Source organism: Pocillopora verrucosa, chromosome 2, assembly GCF_036669915.1.
Source record: "Pocillopora verrucosa isolate sample1 chromosome 2, ASM3666991v2, whole genome shotgun sequence".
Taxonomy (NCBI): Eukaryota; Metazoa; Cnidaria; class Anthozoa; order Scleractinia; family Pocilloporidae; genus Pocillopora; species Pocillopora verrucosa.
In genome coordinates this window covers 15,888,112-15,909,507 of record NC_089313.1, presented here as the reverse complement: position 1 = coordinate 15,909,507, position 21,396 = coordinate 15,888,112, and the positions used below count along the sequence as shown (strand labels likewise).

Below are 21,396 nucleotides of genomic sequence, written 5' to 3'. Positions count from 1 at the left end.
CATACACTTTCTTTTTTTTCCGAGAAAAACAAGAAGCAAACTGTGCGGCTGAAAGCCATAAACAAAATGGCGGTCGCCGTCGGCATAGCAATCTATCAAATGATTCAAGCTTTTTTTAGAGGGGACTGACGACACAACAAGGACATGACAAACGAAAGAAAGGAGGATGAAAATAGCTTTCAACTTTTGAAGTAGTAACTATGTAAAAAATTCCGGCAGCTGTGGTAATGTTTAAAGACCATACAACAATGAATCAAAAATACAATTTTCACACTACGCCACACACAGACCAAATGTAAAAAGAACCTTGGAAATCAGAAGACTTCTTTGTGCTGGTTTTTTTTTTTTTTTTTTTAGCTTAGAAATAGTTAACTTGAATGAGCCTGTTAATCATGATTGTAATTCTAAACACGGGTTTGTTCGTATATAGCCGATGATTTATGTGACTGTAAGTAAATTGATATAGCTATCATTGCAGAAGTACTAATAAGAATTCAAACGCAGAGAGAATCATGGACAATTTTATAGGGGCATACCTACACTCCCAGCCACATTCGCTGTGACATTTACTGCTTCTCCCTAACCTTCTCAGTGTGCGTAATCACGTTTAAATCAACACCTTGGCAATTAACAACATTGGAACGGGAAGAGGGGCAAAAGAAGATAGTACTACCAACTAATTATGTTTTGGAGTGTATAATTTTTTTCCAAGAGGGGGTCACACTGTGACATATTCAGAGTACCTACTTAGTTGTTAACATCCATGCTGTTTTTCACTTAAAGTGACAATTTATGTGTTGTATGTTGCTGTCTTTAAAAAGTTAATCTTAAGAAGAGGAAGTCATGGACACCTCAGTAGCTTCCCTCTCCCAAGCTAGCCCTCAAATATGTGTTCAATAATGATTGGGTCTTGTTGTAATTTTTTGCACCAAATCATTACATGAATTGCTGTGATGTAAGGAAGACAACCTCATCATTACATGACTATCAAATATGGTTTCTGTCGCTAAACATTCCTATATAAAAGGAACCTAAGCCTTGCTAACTATCAGATTTTATTTCTTCTCCATGAAAACCATTATTAATTTATTATTAGAAATTAACAGGCAGTGACTGTGAAGGTGGAAATTTTCAGGTATCTATTTTTTTTATGTAAACCTTTACGAAAACTAACCAAATTATGTCGTCCACCTGTTTTCCTCCCTCTGTCCTTCTGTTCTATCTCAGAAGATAAAACAGAAGTCATAAAACTCCACGCAAATCATTTGTGAGGTCTGGTCTTGTGATTTATTGACCATCACAAAACACATTGTGTAAAAACTGATTTTTCCACTTTTTATATCATGTTTCAGTTCAAAGGCCCTCCTTGTTAACCTTGAAAAAGTTACGAGGGAGTCGATCCACATCGACATCTTGAATGACAAAGTATTCTCACGATAATTTTCGGTTGTGCAATTCCTTTGAATAATTAGTAGAAAAGCGCTATCTTTTCTGTAATTCCTTATACATCCGGCCGAGCACTGTAAGTAAAGAAAAACCAGTACCATACAACCTCTATACACAGTTTCCCAGCTCAATTACCTGATATAAAACATTTTTGATGCAATTTTAGAGACTATACGGTAACCAATGTCTCATCGGTTTTAATGACTTCTCATTATGCGAGATTTTTCGAAACGAAAGCTGAGTGTAGGATAAAACTCTCAGTCATAACTTAATAGTCATAGAGGGGAATGACGATCGATTATCGAAAAAGGCGACTTATTGACGGACCTGTTTGACGTCAGTTTCATTTCCCATTTCTCTTCTGGGGACTGAGAGCATTTTTTTACGGCTCTTTGTCGAGGTAATTTTTTTGTTAGCGGTAAAAGTCATTTGTTGGTAACATCTTCAACTGCAGAGTAAAAAAGTAAATTTTATTTTTCTTTTCTTATAAGTTTTACAATGTTAAGTTACCATCGGCACATCTGAGAAGACACATCTGACTAGTTTAAGCTTGACGTTACTTCTAAAGAACCTTGCAGGAAAACATCCTTTACCTTAGTAATGTGCTAGCTAACTAGCAAACAGCATACAGTGATATTACTTTACCATAGCAACACTTGTGTGTCAAGGGATTGTAAGTCACGCGGTCGCATCTTGCCGTGCAGCTGAAGCTTTTGGACACTACTCTGTTATGGCAGCACTTCTGGGTCCATGGATTATAACTCACCACTCCACATTTCGCCGGGCAACTGAAACTTGTGGACACTACTTTACCGTAGCAGCACTTCTGAGTCCATGGATTATAGCTGACGAGGCCACATTTGGCTGGGCAAGTGAGGCTCTTGAGAACCACTCTGTTGTAGCAACACTTGTGGGTCCATGGATTATAGCTTGCCACCCCACATTTAGCCGGGCAACTGAAACTTTTAGACGCTACTCTACCATAGCAGCACTTCTGGGTCCATGGATTGTAGCTTGTAAGGCCACATTTGGCTGGGCAGGTGAAGCTCTTGAGAACCACTCTGTTGTAGCAACACTTGTGGGTCCATGGATTATAGCTCGCCAGCCCGCATTTGGGTGGGCAGGTGAAGCTCTTGAGAACCACTCTGTTGTAGCAGCACTTGTGCGTCCATGGATTATAGCTCGCCAGCCCGCATTTGGGTGGGCAGGTGAAGCTCTTGAGAACCACTCTGTTGTAGCAGCACTTGTGAGTCCACGGATTGTAGCTTGCGAGGCCACAATTCGCTGGGCAAATATAACTCTTAGTAACCACTCTGTTGTAGCAGCACTTGTGAGTCCACGGATTATAGCTTGCAAGGCCACATTTTGCTGGGCAAATGAAACTCTTGGTAACCACTCTGTTGTAGCAGCACTTGTGGGTCCACGGGTTGTAGCTTGCAAGACCACATTTTGGTGGGCAAATATAACTCTTGGTAACCACTCTGTTGTAGCAGCACTTGTGAGTCCACGGATTGTAGCTGGCAAGGCCACATTTCGCTGGGCAAACATAACTCTTGGTAACCACTCTGTTGTAGCAGCACTTGTGAGTCCACGGATTGTAGCTTGCAAGGCCACATTTCGCTGGGCATGTATAACTCTTGGTGACCACTCTGTTGTAGCAGCACTTGTGAGTCCACGGATTGTAGCTTGCAAGGCCACATTTCGCTGGGCAAATAAAACTCCTGAGAACCACTCTGTTATAGCAGCACTTGTGGGTCCACGGATTGTAGCTTGCAAGGCCACATTTCGCTGGGCAAACATAACTCTTGGTAACCACTCTGTTGTAGCAGCACTTGTGAGTCCACGGATTGTAGCTTGTAAGGCCACATTTCGCTGGGCATGTATAACTCTTGGTAACCACTCTGTTGTAGCAGCACTTGTGAGTCCACGGATTGTAGCTTGCAAGGCCACATTTCGCTGGGCAAATAAAACTCCTGAGAACCACTCTGTTATAGCAGCACTTGTGGGTCCACGGATTGTAGCTTGCAAGGCCACACTTCGCTGGGCAAACATAACTCTTGGTAACCACTCTGTTGTAGCAGCACTTGTGAGTCCACGGATTGTAGCTTGCAAGGCCACATTTCGCTGGGCAAATAAAACTCCTGAGAACCACTCTGTTATAGCAGCACTTGTGGGTCCACGGATTGTAGCTTGCAAGGCCACACTTCGCTGGGCAAACATAACTCTTGGTAACCACTCTGTTGTAGCAGCACTTGTGAGTCCACGGATTGTAGCTTGCGAGGCCACATTTCGCTGGGCATGTGTAACTCTTGGTAACCACTCTGTTGTAGCAGCACTTGTGAGTCCATGGATTGTAACTTGCAAGGCCACATTTCGCCGGGCAAATAAAACTCCTGAGAACCACTCTGTTGTAGCAGCACTTGTGAGTCCACGGATTGTAGCTTGCAAGGCCACATTTCGCTGGGCATGTGTAACTCTTGGTAACCACTCTGTTGTAGCAGCACTTGTGAGTCCATGGATTGTAACTTGCAAGGCCACATTTCGCCGGGCAAATAAAACTCCTGAGAACCACTCTGTTATAGCAGCACTTGTGGGTCCACGGATTGTAGCTTGCAAGGCCACATTTCGCTGGGCATGTATAACTCTTGGTAACCACTCTGTTGTAGCAGCACTTGTGAGTCCACGGATTGTAGCTTGCAAGGCCACATTTTGCTGGGCAAATAAAACTCCTGAGAACCACTCTGTTATAGCAGCACTTGTGGGTCCACGGATTGTAGCTTGCAAGGCCACACTTCGCCGGGCAAACATAACTCTTTGTAACCACTCTGTTGTAGCAGCACTTGTGAGTCCACGGATTGTAGCTTGCAAGGCCACATTTCGCTGGGCAAATAAAACTCCTGAGAACCACTCTGTTATAGCAGCACTTGTGGGTCCACGGATTGTAGCTTGCAAGGCCACACTTCGCCGGGCAAACATAACTCTTGGTAACCACTCTGTTGTAGCAGCACTTGTGAGTCCACGGATTGTAGCTTGTAAGGCCACATTTCGCTGGGCATGTATAACTCTTGGTAACCAATCTGTTATAGCAGCACTTATGGGTCCATGGATTGAATGCAGTTGAGCCGCATCTGCCTGGGCAGGTGAAACGTTTGGAGACCACTTTGCCGTAACAACACTTCTGGGTCCATGGATTGTAGCCTACGAGGCCACATTTGGCCGGGCAAAGGAAACTTTTGAGAACCACTTTGCCATAACAACATTTCTGGGTCCATGGGTTGTAGCTCAGCAGGCCACATCTGCCTGGGCAAGGGAAACACTTAAGAACCACTTTGCCGTAACAGCACTTATAGGTCAGTGGATTGTAGGTAGACAAACCACATCTAGCTCCGCAAATGGAGCTCTTTGGAACCAGTTTGCCATAGCAGCACTTGTGGGTCAGAGTGTAATTGTATGGGATGTTGCATGAAATGTCATCCTCAGGGACGGTTTGTAGTTTATCGACAGCCGGGTCATCTTGGCGAGAGTCTAAATAAAGAACAGATTTATATAGTTAGGCATTAGGTCTGAGAAAAAATAAATGTGATCACCGTTGGCAAGGTTTGTACGTGGTTTCCCTGAATATAGTTTCAGAAGTATTCTTTTTCGTTCTTTCGGAAAATCAAACGTGAGTGCGCTCGTAAATACATTTTATTCCTTGTAGTACAATATCTTTTTCAAGAACGATAGACGGAAGAAAGATTATTTTCTTTCTTACTAGAATTGTAGAACTCCATTGATGATCTTAATTGCTTGACAAAGGGATTACCTTAATTGAGTTATCGTTCATTTGGGCTAATACTTTAAATTTATTGTATGATTACAGTTTTACAAAATGACAGGGATTCCTATCATGACTAGAGGAGATTGTACATCGTCATGTGTGTTTGTTGTTATTGGCATATCAACCATGTGGCTGTTTCACTCTTCGAGGCGGCCTCTTAAACCTTTTTACCCCTATGAGTGACTAACATCTCATTTCTCCTTACCATATCACCTTTAAATCGTCTATTTAGGTCGCGAGAATATTGGAAATGATCACCAACTAAAGAAGCTCTTGGTTGTTAAACAAGTTCTTCTTGTTGGTATCTTACGAATTGTATAGAGAACAGTATGGAGAATATGCATGCCAATGTTAGGGTGCAAAGGGTTAAAACAGTCGCCTTCTGGTTTGTCACCTAGTTACCATCTGCATAATTTTTTTGCAGAAAATTTATTTGTTCAAGTTATTGCAATGTGTAGTTTTCTTTTAAAATTCAATTCAATTTCTATTATTTTTTTCTACGAACCATATTCACTATCTTCAGCGTCTACGGGGGTGTTTAGCGCGAAAGCATTATTATCTAATGTTGAATCCTCCAGTTGATCTCCCTCTTCTTCATATTCTGGCAAAAGAGAAACGATAATTGCAGATTGGTAATATGATTGATAATGCCTTAAATAAGAACGAAAAAATAACAGTTTTTCGATGGGAAGATGAGAAAAAGGATTACTTGTCGAAATTTCAAACGCTTTAGAAATAGCAAATAAGAAAGCAAAGACAAACTCCAGTAATCTTAGAAAACGTATCAGTCAATGGAAAAGAAAGCTTAGTTCATTTTGTTGCATAGAGTGATGTTTATCGCGACTTTAGGCAGTTCTACGTCCCAGATATTCATCACGAGAGTCGTAAATTTCATCATATTGGGTTATTAAGGAAGAACATAGTATATCGTCACATTGTTTTTTATTTCAAGAAAATTGCTACTCACCCGAGTTGTTTTCTTCGACAGTGTCGAAAGTTTCTTCACGGGAAGAATCGTTTCCTTCTAAAAAGTCTTCTTGTTGTTGTTCTTCATCGCTTTCTACAATTGAGAAGGAAAATTGACTTAATAATCCTAGCAACCCAGATAGCAATTCATTGGTCGGTTGAGTGAATAACCAATTAACGGACTGACCAATTGATTTTTGGATTTATTGCCGCTGATTCAGTTATTTACTGACTACCAAATTGATTCATAAAGACACTAATTAACTGATTTCAGCATTTCTATCCTTTTAATGATCCTTTAAAACATCATGATCGAAACTTGGCTACTTACCCGCGTCGTTCTGCTCAGCAGTGTCATAAGTGTCATATTCAGCAGCGGTATCTTTCAATGGGGAATCCTCCTGTTCTTGGCCTTCCGCCTCTTCGGGGTTTACTGTTTAAGAAAATGGGAAGTCATGACGTTTAGAACCTTTCGCCTTACTGTGTAGTGATTGTTTGGATCTTATTCAGTGGATTTATGACTGTTAGGGGGAGCCTGGCGGAGAATCGCTTTATTTTTTCTTTTTTTCCTCTCTTTTTTCACATTGGATAATCGTCTTGTCTCCATTTGAATTAATACTGATTGGCTGACTGTAACAGTATGTTTGACAGCTAAGAGATGAAGTGGTGACAGTAAAACGGACTTTCGTTAACTTTCCATCCATTAACTTACATATTGAGCAAATGCATTAGGGTCGCTCAAAAATTAAATCAAGATTACTTACCTGAGTCATTCTCCTCAGCAGTGGTAGAAGTCTTTTCTTCGGAGTAATCGTTATCTGACAGGGAATTGGCTTGTTGATCTTCTGTTGCTGTTTCTTGATTACTTTGTTCTATAAAATAAAGTTTCAAAACCTTCGTATTACAATTGACCGATACATCGATTCACTTGCTACGGTATTCCTACCCTTTTAATGATCACATTAACTCTTGCAGGAAAGTTGACTACATACCCAAGTCGCTCTGCTCAGCAGTATCGTAAGCATCATATTCAGTGGCAGTGTCTTCTACTGGAGAATCGCCTTGATCTAGGCCTTCTGCTTCTTCCTCATTTTCTATGGAAGAGAATGTTGAACCACGACCTTTAGAAACTAGTGAGTAAGTGCATGATCAATGTTTCATTGAAAATAAAAACTGTAGATATACACTTAGTTTAAAACAACGATTGTCCTTTAACTGGTTATGGTAACGCATCGAGGTGGGGAAACCAACTTGACTTAAAGTTGAATTTGACACGAATTTGTTTCGAGGAAGCCTTAGTAGGAGCTTACCTAAGTCGTTCTCGTCCATATTGTAGGAATTTACATCTTCAGAAGTATTATTTTCTACAAGGGATTCTTCTTGTTGCTCTTCATCCGATTTATCGTTATTTTCTACGAAAAGAAAAAAAAAATGTGCATATATATTAAGCTACCAGCGTATGCTTGAAAAAAAACCTTCATTGTCTCTCTGAAAGCTGAATTTTTATCTGTCTATTGACTTATTATGATATTGACTGACTTCGTGTCCCACACGCTATGTAACCGGATGAATTGATTATTGTTTAACGAAGAAACAAAAACTTCCTTTTTAACAATATATTAGGAATATCTCCTATTTCAAAAAGCCACATTTATTTTGGAATGTCCTTTAATGCTGGGTATGGTCCGAACTGAATACATTAATACTATTGCAATTGTATTTCAATCGAATGGGTTTTGCTTTTGCTGTTTGGGCATAAATGTTATGTATTGAATGACTGATGATCAACACGAAGAGGAAAAACCATTGATGAACGAAGACAGTCTTGTTATGATAAAATCAAATTACGTCTAATAAGATGGCACAATGACGAAGCAGCCCTAATTCCTAAAAGCAAACCATGAACATGGAAGAAACTACCGCTTATAAAATCCACCGTTGCACTTGCCTTGAGTTATGAAAAAATTTCCACTTTTGCAGACGCTTACCTCCTTGCATTCTCTGGCTGATATTAATTCTGAGTGTCATTTGTTCTCTGTGAATTTTTTTGCCACCTTATTTTTTTAGTTTCATTTTATATAAGAAACATAACTTCACGAGAACGAACATGAGTGAAACCAAACACTCCATAAGTAAACCGTGCTATAAGGTGAATTTTTCCTACCTCTGATCTCCTCTTGATAAGCAGTGTCTTCCAAATCCTTGCCAAAATCTTGGGTATCAGTTGCTTCCTCTTCAGGAGAAACACTGCTATCTTCCAAGGGGTCGGCTTCAATGATAGTGAAAACCACTAAAAAGACTGCAATCCACCGTAGATGGCGAGCCATCATTTCTACCTCTACTTACGCTTCTGTGGGGAATATGCACCCTAACTCACGACAATCATTCCTTTTATACCGTTCTAGCGTGGGAACAGCATGATTCTGTCTAGGGGGACGTTTATGACCTACTTGATATTTACGTAAATTCATTCATCAAACCAAAAAGATAAAAAAACAAAGAAAATATTTAAAGGACTGGAAAATTTCCGTTTAATTACAGACGCCTACATATAGCCAAGTACCTCCTAAGTTTAGCTCTCTCCGTGATTCAGCGTGACTGAGGCCTCGTGTAAAAATACGTAGGGAACAGGTTGATAAAAATACCAATATCCAGTAGTCTTTTCTTGGGATTCGACTGTAGTTCTTGTACGATGTATTGTGTCTGATCGTGCCTAACGGTAAAAGATTGTTCCTCTTTGGCACGTAAAAACATATTCGAAGTGAGAGCAAAACGGCATATGACATAAAGTTGCTGCAAGTTGCATGTTCATGTCAAAGCCAACCTTTCACCCTGAGACAAAAAAATTACAAAAACTTTTTCCCTTATTAATGGGCTGCTCCGGCTCTTCATTTCGTTGGCGTCATTCTCTTTTAAGGAGGTAGATAACTTTGTTAACTATGTAGCAATCGTTACCAAAATTTATAACTAAAATAGCTTTATTGTGTTATCCGCAGCAAGCTTCAGCGATGAAACTGATAGACAAATACGTCACACATCTTTGACTCTCTTTAACTGACATCTTTTTTTTCCCCTCAGTGCACCATTTCGGCTTTCTCCAGAAAGAAACGGAAAAAATTAGAACGTTTTAATGTCGTCGTAGCAACAGCTTAGGATGTTTTTTTTCATCTTGTTTTTCCGTTTTCTGGCATGGGAGACTCTCAATGTCTTTCTCTCCAAGAATAGTGTTAGTAAAGCTATGCGGATGTTAGAGAGGGTTGTTCAAGCGTGATTCACGCTTGTTACCTGCGAAAGAGAACGTTGGTAGCAATTTGTTCCATATTGGGACGTTGATAGGGAAACTTGTATATTGTTAAGTGGAAATAACGTGCGTTGACCACAATGGACTGATATCTGACTTCACAAGGAAAGGTACAAATATTTTACGCTGGAAATATCAGTAATACTTCAACTCGAGTATTTCTCTCGATGTTGGCCTGATTGAGGTGTTCAAGAAGAAGACAGTGTAAATAAAAATGCATTAACGTAATACTTAATATTTCAAATTCTAAGCAGTTTTAATTAGGAAAGCTTAAACTCTATTTGACAGAACCCGTGGAAGGGTCGGTTAAGAGGAGGGCAATCAATCATAGTATGTTATAATAAAAAGAAAAAACATTAAACTTAAGAAGGAACAGAATAGTAAGGGCCGACGGTCAGACAAAGGCGCTTTTTTTCTGGAAATATAATTTTAACTTCTGTTTTTAAAAGCCTCTTAGCTATCGTCATTTCGTGACAAGCCAAAAGGTCTTGCATACCAAGTAAGAGTACATTTATCGCACAGATACCGACGACGATACCACACCCACGTTGAGCGGTTTTACCACATGATAGCGTGTTCTTTCATTCGTGTCAAGACTTGAAGTGCGTATTGCTTTAGGGTTTAGGCGTAATCTGTTGAATAACTAATTAAACGTTTGAGCACCTTTGGGATGCTAATGACGAGGTCTGAAGTGTTAAAAACTGCTGACTGGTGACATCGCGAAACAAAGGAATACCATGGCATATTATTCATGGTTCATTTTGCAATGTTTCGCTTTGTTGTACTGCATCTTGAAAAAGAAAGCCAAAGATGAAATATCGCAAAAAAAAAAGTGAATAAAGGATTTAAAATACTGACAAAGAGGAAATTATATTGGCTTTTCTGTAAACAACGATATATCCAAATGTTGAGATTGGCTGTCAAAAAGAGCCAAGTCTACTGAACGGATGAGGGTTTTAATTTTATTCTGATATGTAAAATGATCATGAACCTATAAAACCCTTCTCTAGCAGGAGAGCTGGTTATTGAAAAAATTATCAAACCTGTGTTCTTCTGATGAACTTTCATCAAAAAATTGACAGTGATTTTATGTGATATTTTGCATTTAAAGAATGGGTTAAGGAAGAAAACCATGATTGAATCGTTTCGCACAGTTTTGCTCCCGAGTTATGAACCGAGCTGAAATCTTCATTTTAACCTGATGAAGTTTGTCAGCATAGCTAATGAGTCGTTATTTAAAATAACTATATTCGTTTATAACTATGCACAGCTGATTACGAATGCAGTGCCAATGAAAACTTGAAATATGGTATAACACAGTCCTAAAGATCTAAATAATGGCCTTGATTTACAGCTTCCAAATTTAAGACAAACTTTCTAACAATATTCATAAGCGTTGTCCTTCTTTTTGATAACGGCGACAGTAGAATCAAAATTTATTTTGCTTTCGCCTAATTTCTTTAATATGCGCTTGAATTCTTGTGTATTTTTGGCTGCCAATACATTCCTTTTCAGCTGAAGTGAAAGAAATACGAAATATTGGGACCGAAGTCATTGAGAAATTTGAAGAAGAGTGACGCCATCCCGCTTGAACAATATCGGATTTTTTTTGACACGCATAGGTGAAACCCCTGCTCATTTTTTAAATCTATACTCAGTGAAGCTTTGCTTTGCTGTAGGTCGAGGCTTTTGTTTTTATGTATTTTTTTTTCTTTTCTAACTCTTCACAGGTTCCATTATGAAGCCGATTTTTTAATTTTTCCATGTCTCCGAGGTAGCTTTAATCTAACAGCTTGTTTGAGTCTCATTCTTTTACTCACTGATTTTTAAATTTGGAACTTACTGCCAAAGAAATTTTTTAAAATAAACTTTACTACTACGGCATGCTTTGATACAGCAAGCAATATAATATCGTGCTTAGCGATCATTTTTCCAGCGTTCTGCCCACATCGATAAACCAAGCAGAAAGAACCTAAGATGTCTGCCAAGGCGTGTTTTTAAAATCCCCTGCAACAAAAAACGCTGTTCCTAAGTCTACTGACGAAAACAATGTTGGTTAACACCTGTGGTGGTGCTCAAATTCAAAGCGGTAGACCTCGTTATTTTGTACATTTACCACATGCCAGTGGCGGCCAGAGACTTCGTCGTTAAGCCTTTCCGATTTTTTAAAAAATTTGTTATAGGCAAAATGTCAATGTTTTCCTCTGAAACCGATAAGGTTATCTTTTTCATCTCCATGTGCCTGTGTTATGCGCTTGATACTTTGCACTTTGTTTTTATGGCGATAGTTTCCGGTAAAATGTCGAGAATGGTGATGATGATCGGTTCTCTTCGAAGTTCCCATTCTTAAGACGACTGGGACATTGGCTTTCGTTTTTCCGTTCCATTCCACTAAAATCTTTTTGAAACTAAGTTTAACGAAGGGTTCATTCAAATGAAGCCCTACGAAACAATTAGATTTACCTACTGTTAAATGTTTTCCATAATTGATTCTTCGAACTTAGGAAGATTTTTCTCTTGAGAGGGTATTGTCTGTGAATTTATCATTCCTATTGCATATTTTTTCCCCTTCAACGTGCTGATGTAGCCAGTGGCTTCTAAACTGATCCAAGAATCGTGCAGTGAATAGGAAGTAAACCTTAAGAACCATGAAGTTGGTGAGTATTGGCTCTTTAAAAACATTGCATTTGTTTGAAGTCACACCAACCGAAAAGTGTCTAACACAAAGAAACTCTTTTTTTTTTTTTTCGAATGATGAATGATGGATGGATGCTCTTTTTAAGAAACCAGAGAGGCAAAGCAGGAGCTGCAAGGAAAAAGGATTAATATCCAAGCTGAACTGCTATCAGAAAGCGAATTTGACACAAGTTGATGTTCAGTTCAAGTCAGTTTTGGGCACCTTGCAAAATTGACATTGTACTTCGAACACCTTCCATACATTGACACCAATATTTTTTATTGACACTAGAGCTATGACACTGGAGCTGTGAAGTGGAAAAAGCTTCAGGAAATGTGGGCGGCCCCTGAATTTATGAATGTGTGCGTGTTTCTCGCAGCCTCGCGCTTGCGGGTGAATCACTTTTCTAGACTTAATATTTCTTTAAGAGTTTCAAGATTGGTGCCTTGACCAGTTTTCAGGCGTACGCGATTTATGCTATTGCTTTAAAAAGACCGTCCTGAACAGGACTAGAAGGAAGAGCGTATTATAGGAGAAAAGTTAATCACGTATTTTATAAAACGAAGTAAAAAATGTACTTTCAAAGGATATCTCACTCACGATCGTTTATCACACTGTCTGCTACGTTAGAAGTCCTTCTTCCTTTAATGTTTTCAAAATAAGTGGTTAGCCCGTTTAGCGTGTCCTTAATTTTGTTGCGTGCGAATTGCCATAAGCTTTTTTTAACAGTGAAAGTGAGAGCAGTTGTCTGAATGATAATTGCATTAGTTTGCAGTATTTGCTTATTCTTTTGCAGCTTTATATTGTTAGTTATTAATTTTTTTTTGTTCGAAAATTCGTCGCTATTCGCGTGGAATCAAATAAACAATAAAAAACTGGAAGGCTTTAACAATACGTCGGTACTCTTGTACGCCAACACAAAGATGCTACAAAAAGGCACAAGGTATCGATCTTTATGGCTCCTGAAGGCCTTCTATATCTCTAGATAATTTGGTTTTATTAACTGAGTTGATGATGGAAATTGTCCACCGTGAAGAGTTCCTAAAACTGTATATCAAAACTTATCTTCAGAAAACGTTTGAGACCTTATATTCTATTCTCACCAATAACAGCAATTTTGCGTAAATGGAATCTACTTGTCACTTGTTCCGCTTGCAGTGTGGCCATTGTGATTCAAAGTAATCATGTCGTAAATGAATGCACCTCCTAGGTTTTCTAGTTCATGTCATAAGTACTACTTCCACGAACTACTTTCGTGAGATACTTTGAACGAACGTACATTTCTGTAGAATCATTGACTCATGGGGGTAAATTTTGAGAAAATGACCTTCTCATTCGAAACAGGCGAATTTTTTTTATTGTAAAATCACTCTACGTTTAACGCAATTACCCTAAGATGGAACGTCAACTTCACAAGAACTCTAGAAAGTCAAGTAAAAATAATTTAAATCATTCCTTTAGCAACAGATACGGTCACCAACACTAACATAGTTTAAGATTCTTGCTCACCAGAAATCCTGATTCCTTCATCTACTGTTACTCTCTGTCAATCGCTTTATTTCAGTTTCTGTTATATAATGTAATAGTGCCCCGTTCTGAAAATATTCATTCGCTTGTTTGGAAGTTGTGTAGATTTTGTTATTCTGTTAATTCCTTGCGATTACCAATGTACACGCAATGATTGTTGGAAAGGTTTGGTCGCGGTATGAATAAATGTACTAGCTCTCAGGCCTTGCAATTACACACACCTTTTAAGGAAATATCGTCATCTTAATTGATGGCATGTAATAGTTTGAAATAATGCCCTGATTTAGAACGATAGGAATTGTGAAAATTGTGTCTTTTCCTTACTTTATCAAAATGCCTACGTAACGTTTGTAAAACAAGTCTGGTCACAGTATTAATTAACGTGATTGCTTTCAAGCCTTTTAAATAACTTTTTCCGGTGGGAAATAATGTCGATTAGAATCCTCCGTTCCACACGAGCAGTTTTCATTTTGACCATGTTCGACAGCGCATTCGGTGTTTTGGGAGAGTTAGTGGCAACCCACTCCCTCAAAGGGCCTCAGCTTGACATCATTGGGCTGATAATTCCTTATGGAAACGAGTATTGTACTCACTTACGTGAAGAAAAATGTATATTCCGTAAAACTAATTTGGTATCCGACTCCTTGATACGCATGCATGCTAAGAGGAATATTACACAATTTTTCTAGGAGCGCGCGTTGGATCTGAGATAAGGCCTAGTTGGCGAAAATCATCTCATATCCAACAGGCACGGGTGGGAAAATTATGTTATCAAAAACACCCCAAAATGTATACAAAACTTCCCAACTTTATGTTTTTAAGCCTAAACGTAACACATTTGTAGGGCATGGTATAGTGGCTCATAGCCCATGATAGCTAAGCCAATGAAAAGTCTTGAGATCGATATTTTTAAAGCCGTGCATAAGTAGAACGAAGCATGCGATTAACACTGAACCTCTACACGAGAACGCAAATGATTTTAGCTGCAGATTTATTGGGCTTTTCTCTGCCTTCAAAGGTTTATATTATAATAATATTATATATTATATATTATATAAAGATTATAACACTTTTAACAACATTCGCACTACTACTCTACCATTCATTCCCAAGTTACATCTCTCGACTAATCAGGCAGCTATATTGTTCCCCTTACATCCTTTTCTTTCCATAGTTTCAGCCGGTTTTTGGTTAGACAAACAAAGGCAAACTAGTAAAGGGAGACAAATTGGCTATCGCTCGTGCGTTTTGAAGTAAAGTTACACTTAAAACTCCATCCAGTTCAATAACTTGCTCGAAGGTCAGCTCTGAGCAGGATTTAACGATTGATCAATCAACAGTCTTCTTTTCCAATATCAAAAAATTAAGGTTGTCAAATGGCCACTCATTTGACCCCTAGTCGAGGTAGATGCCTACCGTAGTAAACTTTAGTTTTACAGACTCTCTTATGTTCCGATCGACGCCGACTCTTATAGAGAACTTTCCTAGACTCAGGATCTCCCAATATCCGCCAAAACATATATCTTCCGATCATCCCTTTATGAAAAGGGAAGCAGAGAGCCTCACCTGTTTGTGTTGTGTAGTTAAAAGGTCATTACTGATTGTTGGATGTTTTTTTGGGTTAATGACACTTTTTGACCGAGGAACATTCAAGCGTAAAGATTAGCCGATTTCTTTTGCATACCCTAAAAGTGATGAATACTTTGATTAGTATTGTTAGAAATCAACAATCAAAACCGCTGTTTAACACAAATTCTAGAAAAGGATGTGCTTCGCCAGGGAACAAAGTGCATCTCCACCAAAGCTTTCTCATGTAGTCACTGCATTTAACTGGGTTCTCACAGTTAAGATGAAGAACTTTAAAATTGTGGATATTAATTTTTTTTTCCTAGCCAACGACGCATTCCAACTCTGAAACAGGAAAAACAACCTACATAAAACTAAAATTGAGTCATCCTTGTTTTATTTTCTGATCCTTAGCACGATGTCTCCCACCAATTGTGAAAACCACGACGCACTAATAGCTTTGTTCAGCCATATTCAGTTTACAGCATAATTTGTCTTTGCTCGCTGAGGAAGGGCCAGAAGAGAAGGACTAGAACCAAGTTAGTGATCTCTATCAGGATAGTGCTGAAGTTAACTTCTCGGCCATTTAATGTTCACACGCTTATAGACCAAGGAAGGCTAAACCCCGATGTAGTTACAAATTCAGAGCTGCATGTAAAAATGAACGAAGTGAGTAACGTCTGGCCGAGACGAAGGAAGGATTCTGGGGAAATTTTGCAAGTAAAATTTGATGGAGAAACCCCTCATTTCTATAACAGCAACAACACATTAATGAGGAAAGCATTTAAGTTTATTTCAACCGAACATTACATAAATGTCTTAAACATTAGCATCGTCGTCAGATTAGGACATTAATTGCTCTTAAGTTTTACTTAGAGTAGTGCGGCTTTACCCATATTGTTACTTTTCATGAAAACTCCCACGAGGAAAAATTCGTTGACTTTCTGGTCAAGGTACTTGGCAGATCACTGGATTGTGGGAAACCACTAGTACTTCAGAGGGCAACTACGATATAAGGGAGTGAGTATTCGGCGATCACAACATTTGTGGGTCTTTGGGTTGTAGCGACGCAAACCACACGTTCGCGTTAGGGGAGGTCTAGGGCAGGTTGCATATCGTGGAACGACTTTACGCAATTTTCCGAGGTAACAGCATCGGTGGGTCTTTGGGTTGTAGCGACGCAAACCACACGTTAGGGGAGGACGAGGGCAGGTTGCATATCGTGGAACGACTTTACGCAATTTTCCGAGGTAACAGCATCGGTGGGTCTTTGGGTTGTAGCGACGCAAACCACACGTTAGGGGAGGTCTAGGGCAGGTTGCATATCGTGGAACGACTTTACGCAATTTTCCGAGGTAACAGCATCGGTGGGTCTTTGGGTTGTAGCGACGCAAACCACACGTTAGGGGAGGACTAGGGCAGATTGCATATCGTGGAACGACTTTACGCAATTTTCCGAGGTTACAGCATCGGTGGGTCTTTGGGTTGTAGCGACGCCAACCACACTTCAGGGGAAGACTAAGGCATATGAATTTCTTTGGGACCACTTTGCCATTGCAACATTTTTTTGTCAGACTGAAGAAATGTTTACCACAAGTAACGTCTTCCTTTGGCATGTCTAAGAAACCCTCTTCTCGGTCTGAATCTAATGAAACGAAGAAGGAGCGGGTGGTTCGTTATGCAAACAATTATTGTTCAAGAAGGAGTAAAGTAACTGGTGCGGTTCAGAAATAGTGAAGATACATATTTAAATTATAAATTTTACCTGAATAGTCCTCATCTTGCTCTTCTTCCAATTCCTCGTCTTCTTCACTGTTTTCTGTTGATAATTCAAGAAAAAAATTATTATTCATCCACAATATATCGAATTGTTTCTGGACTAGAACATCAAATCCTTAAATTGTACTATTAATTGGGGTGAAGAAACTGATGAGAAACTCTTCATTTTCCACTTTGTTAATTTAGGTACGAAGTTTACTGTACTATTTTGAAAGCACCAGTTCGTTGCTGTATTTCTTTTACTAGCGAAGGGAATCGGGTCTATATTAATGGACAGTCCTGATCCATTACATAAAAGATACTGGGTCAATTTGAACCAATCATGATGTCAAACGGATCAGATAGATAGCCACTGAAAGCTGTTTGTGTCAGACCTTGGGTCTTTTATCTTTTAAAATTACAAATTGTCATTCGTGTTAGCAATTTTGATAGGAAATTGATCACTCGGATGAAGATGAATTAGTACATTTGGAAACAAACTATTTATTTTCTTCCGCTGAATGTTGTATTGGCTGTCAATATTATTTTACATTTCGTCTGTAATTTCGAGGTATTGGCAACTGTTAGTAACATAATTTTCTACCCATGTCATGCTCTATTTCATCGTCATCTTGTGGATAGTCTTCTTGGGCATCCTCCTCTGCAGAAAATGGAAAATATTGCCAAAAAATTAGCTGATCGAATCGAGTTTCTGGCAAATTATTCCATGAAATTCCCTTCCATAAATCCCAGTTCTCCAACCGGAAATTAGGCGTATTGCAATTCATAAACTCTTCTCGTGAGCTACAGGACATTCGTGGTCTTAGTCATATTTATGGAAATCACTGATTGAATGATTGATAGAAACGAAGCAAAATGGTACATTTTAAACTTAGTGATCGAAGAGAAAATTCAGTGGCATGATGTAATCGGAAAAATGAATCATTTCTCCTATCAAGAGAATAGTTTCAACATCTTGTAAGCTTACTTCATGCTTTAGTTTTAGAAAGGTGTTTTGCCCCACCTGGGTCACTCTCCTCCTCAGCTGCCTCGTATGAAGTTTCTTCTTTCACGGTGTCTTGTTCTATAGGAGTATCTTCTGGCTGTTCTTCTTCCGTTTCTTCGCTGTCCTCGGCTGAAAGAGTATTAAGTTGTTAACATGGATGAGTGACTGAATGACTGATTGACGGACTGATTGGTTGCACTCTTAACCGATTAACTCATTAATTGATTGAGTGATTTGATTATGGAATGTTGAATCATTTTCATTTGAGAAACTTGTGGTCGAGGTTATTCCATCATTCCTAGACATTGTGTAGCATACACACACGTTAACTTAAATTTAGTAAGATATATATTCATTCGAAAAGGAAGGCTTGAGGCTAGAGAGAAAGTTCTTTAAAGGAAAAACGGTTGCGATCATATTGATTAAAAATCAGGAACTGTACATCATGTCCAGTGAGATGATAAAAACGGGGGAACAGATGTAAAGAAGTAAAGAGTACAAAAATAAGCCTCGCAAAACTCGAAGAAAAACCTCAAATTGAAATTAAGGTTGCTCTTTTGACTCCATATTTCGCACAGACCACACTGTAGGATATACATCTTGTCGATATAAAAAAATTAAAATTCATCCATTGAATATTCTTTTTTGGTGCACTCACCTCCCACATTTATAAGCTTGGAACAGTTTAATTTTTTATCATACAAAAAATTAAAATACTGTAGATAGTTCGTGAAATAAAAACTAATGAGAAATCATTCGTCTCGGAAGCACATTCGTGGGAGACTGAATTAAGTTACTTTCTTATCATTTCAAAGAAATTTTTTAAGAAAAGATCCATTTTCATACCTTTGTACTCTACTTGATCAGAAAGGTTTTCTAAACCTTCATTTAAGTTTAGAAGCTCGGATTCTGCTGCTACCTCTTCAGGATTATCAGCATTATCTTCGAAGGTTTCAGCATTTACGACAGCTATAGCTACCAGTAAAACAGCGAGGAAGCGAAGAACTCTAGCCATGGTTGTACCGCTATCGGACGATGTACCTTTTGCTCAAACTCCCTCCCTTTTTATGCTGTTCGACAAATTCCAAAATAGCACTTGAATGGGGTGGTCTGATTGTCTACGTGGAAGAGAATTTTGAAAGAATAGAGCAATATCTTTTTAACAAAGAAATTCATTCATATATTGAGCCGAATTGAAAGAGATTAAAAAGTGGCTCTTGAATGGCGCGAGTATCCATGCTTTTGATGACCACTCGCATGACCACTCTCCAAAAATATTAGATTGCTGACCAATAGTTTCTGAAACGTTTGCGAATGTTTGTCATGTCGTCTTGGTTTTACTATCGTAACAACTTCAAGTTTTCTTTGATTTACATGTTGGTGTACAATAATGGTTGGAGTAGAAAATGGTCTCTTTTTTTCTGTGAGACACTTATGATAGCGAGTCAATATGGCTTCTACGAAAATTGTTTCACGACAATGATGGTGGAATATTAGAAACGTCTGTCTCAGAGGATGTTTCAGATGTTTATTTTTGGACCATCACAAATTGTTTTCCAAGAAACACCTACGAAATTGGGCTCAAAACATAAGTAAATACATGATTGGTACGATTCATTGACGTAGATGGGAATAACAAGACCATAATATCACCAAAAATTTTATGCTTAAGTAAATGCTATTAAATTGGAAGGTATTTATTTCCTCTGTGAATGTAACGTTAGAAGTTTCTAATTAGCAATGGAGAGATTCTCCGTTAAACTTAATCGCTCAGAAGGAAGGAAGGAAATGAACGGTTCTCGTATGTGCTGGTATATGTGATGTGTCTCAAGTTCCATAGCCTTCCTGTCACCTCTCACGATACCACAAAGTGCGAGCTATACGGACGTGAGGGGCTGGAGAAATTTGCGGTTCAGGTTGTTTTACTTGGATGTAGTCAAAATCAAAAAAAACATTTGACTTTTCCGTACCTGATGTCCTACAGTGGCCTTTTTTTTAAAAAAAAAATTTGAACTGAGCTCAAGGGTGGCATCTCTCGACTTAGGCCCTGTGATTGGGAAGAAAGAAACTGTTACCGATATTTCAAATTTTAGTGCTCAATAAGCAGGAAATAAAAATGTTTCCATTAATAGTCTGCAATGTTGATGCACTTCCTGTCAACGTCAATATGAGGACCAGAGAGGTTTTAATAAATCATATCGGACTTCGCTTATGATGACGTGCCTTTTTTCCAAGATTCTTGACATGGTTGGATCATTTTCCTATTAAAGTGCGAAAATAACACTGGTTTTCTCCTCAGTTTTACTCTCGATTGATATGTGAAATAATATTAATCCCAGATGACTTAGTCCACCGAAAGTGGGTGACTTACATTATCCATGTGGTCCGAATACCTTGTAAGATCGACAGTTTTTACAATCTTGCAGGTAGCTCAGTAGAAAACATTGATAAACTATCTCACTGCACATACTCAGTACTCAAATGAAGTATCTAAAACTCCAAGACTAAAGAACCAAGTTATCCTCCAACATTCACTGCTAGAGACCGTGTCTATAACATGCCTTAGCATCGTAATTACGTTAAAAACTAAAAAGAACCATGCCATTTTCTTGAGCCCTCCGCCAACTGACAGATACGGGTTTAGGTAATCAGGAAGTTTGCATAGGATGCTGAGGCCTAGAGGGTCGAATCAGTCAAGATTGGCATTAATCCAGATCATGTACGAGCGCCGTGAAAGTCTGTAGCTTTTATTTGCCGCCCACCCAAGATAATGTTAGTCGAACGTTTAGCAATCAAGGCTAGGATGTGCATGCTAAAATAAGAGCATGTGAAAATTTCTTTGTTGTTACGGCCGATGTTCTTGTCGATAAAAATAGACAAGTAGGTATTTTGCCACTATAACTTCGATCTTGTTCCCGTTAAATAAATTCAAACAGTATAAATACACTGTATCTGAACTATTGCTGAAACTAGGTTTCATTTATTTGCGTGAACAGAGCCTTCATTTTAGTTTTCTCAATCTTCCTATTTATCTCCATAGCCTTTAGTTACTGGTCAAATCTATGAAATATTTGTGTATTAAGTTATCATGATATTCAATAAGCAGGCTTTGGAGCTGGCAAGAGAAAAACAGTAACAGTCAAAAGTCTCTTTTTACGTATATTTGCCTGCATGCTAGTCTGTAGCACCTGGGTCCTCGGTGATACGCTGGAAAACTAAAATGTACGGAAGTCGCGCATGGCCATTCTAAGATTAGGCTTTTCCATTCCTTGTTTGTTCTCAAAATTTCACCAGAGCGAAAAATACTTCATCAAGATCCCTCCTACTAC

At 38.7% G+C, this 21,396-nt stretch overlaps 2 protein-coding genes across 2 annotated transcripts; both read right to left on the bottom strand.

The window, feature by feature from the left end:
* Window positions 1–1,909: 1,909 nt before the first annotated feature.
* On the bottom strand, window positions 1,910–8,559 carry LOC136279259 (uncharacterized). Its single transcript, XM_066162871.1, has 8 exons — window positions 8,397–8,559; window positions 7,543–7,644; window positions 7,225–7,326; window positions 6,997–7,104; window positions 6,564–6,665; window positions 6,234–6,326; window positions 5,772–5,867; window positions 1,910–4,971 (listed from the first exon to the last, which is right to left on the bottom strand). Exons 1-8 carry the CDS (start codon window positions 8,557–8,559, stop codon window positions 2,060–2,062), a joined length of 3,678 nt encoding a protein of 1,225 aa, XP_066018968.1. The 3' UTR covers window positions 1,910–2,059.
* A 7,528-nt stretch (window positions 8,560–16,087) lies between these two features.
* LOC131786656 (uncharacterized) lies at window positions 16,088–19,092 on the bottom strand. The gene is made up of 5 exons (XM_059103726.2): window positions 18,914–19,092; window positions 18,086–18,196; window positions 17,666–17,722; window positions 17,069–17,122; window positions 16,088–16,948 (listed from the first exon to the last, which is right to left on the bottom strand). The coding sequence occupies exons 1-5, from the start codon at window positions 19,080–19,082 to the stop codon at window positions 16,290–16,292; spliced, it is 1,050 nt and encodes a 349-aa protein (XP_058959709.2). The 5' UTR covers window positions 19,083–19,092; the 3' UTR covers window positions 16,088–16,289.
* Window positions 19,093–21,396: the final 2,304 nt, after the last annotated feature.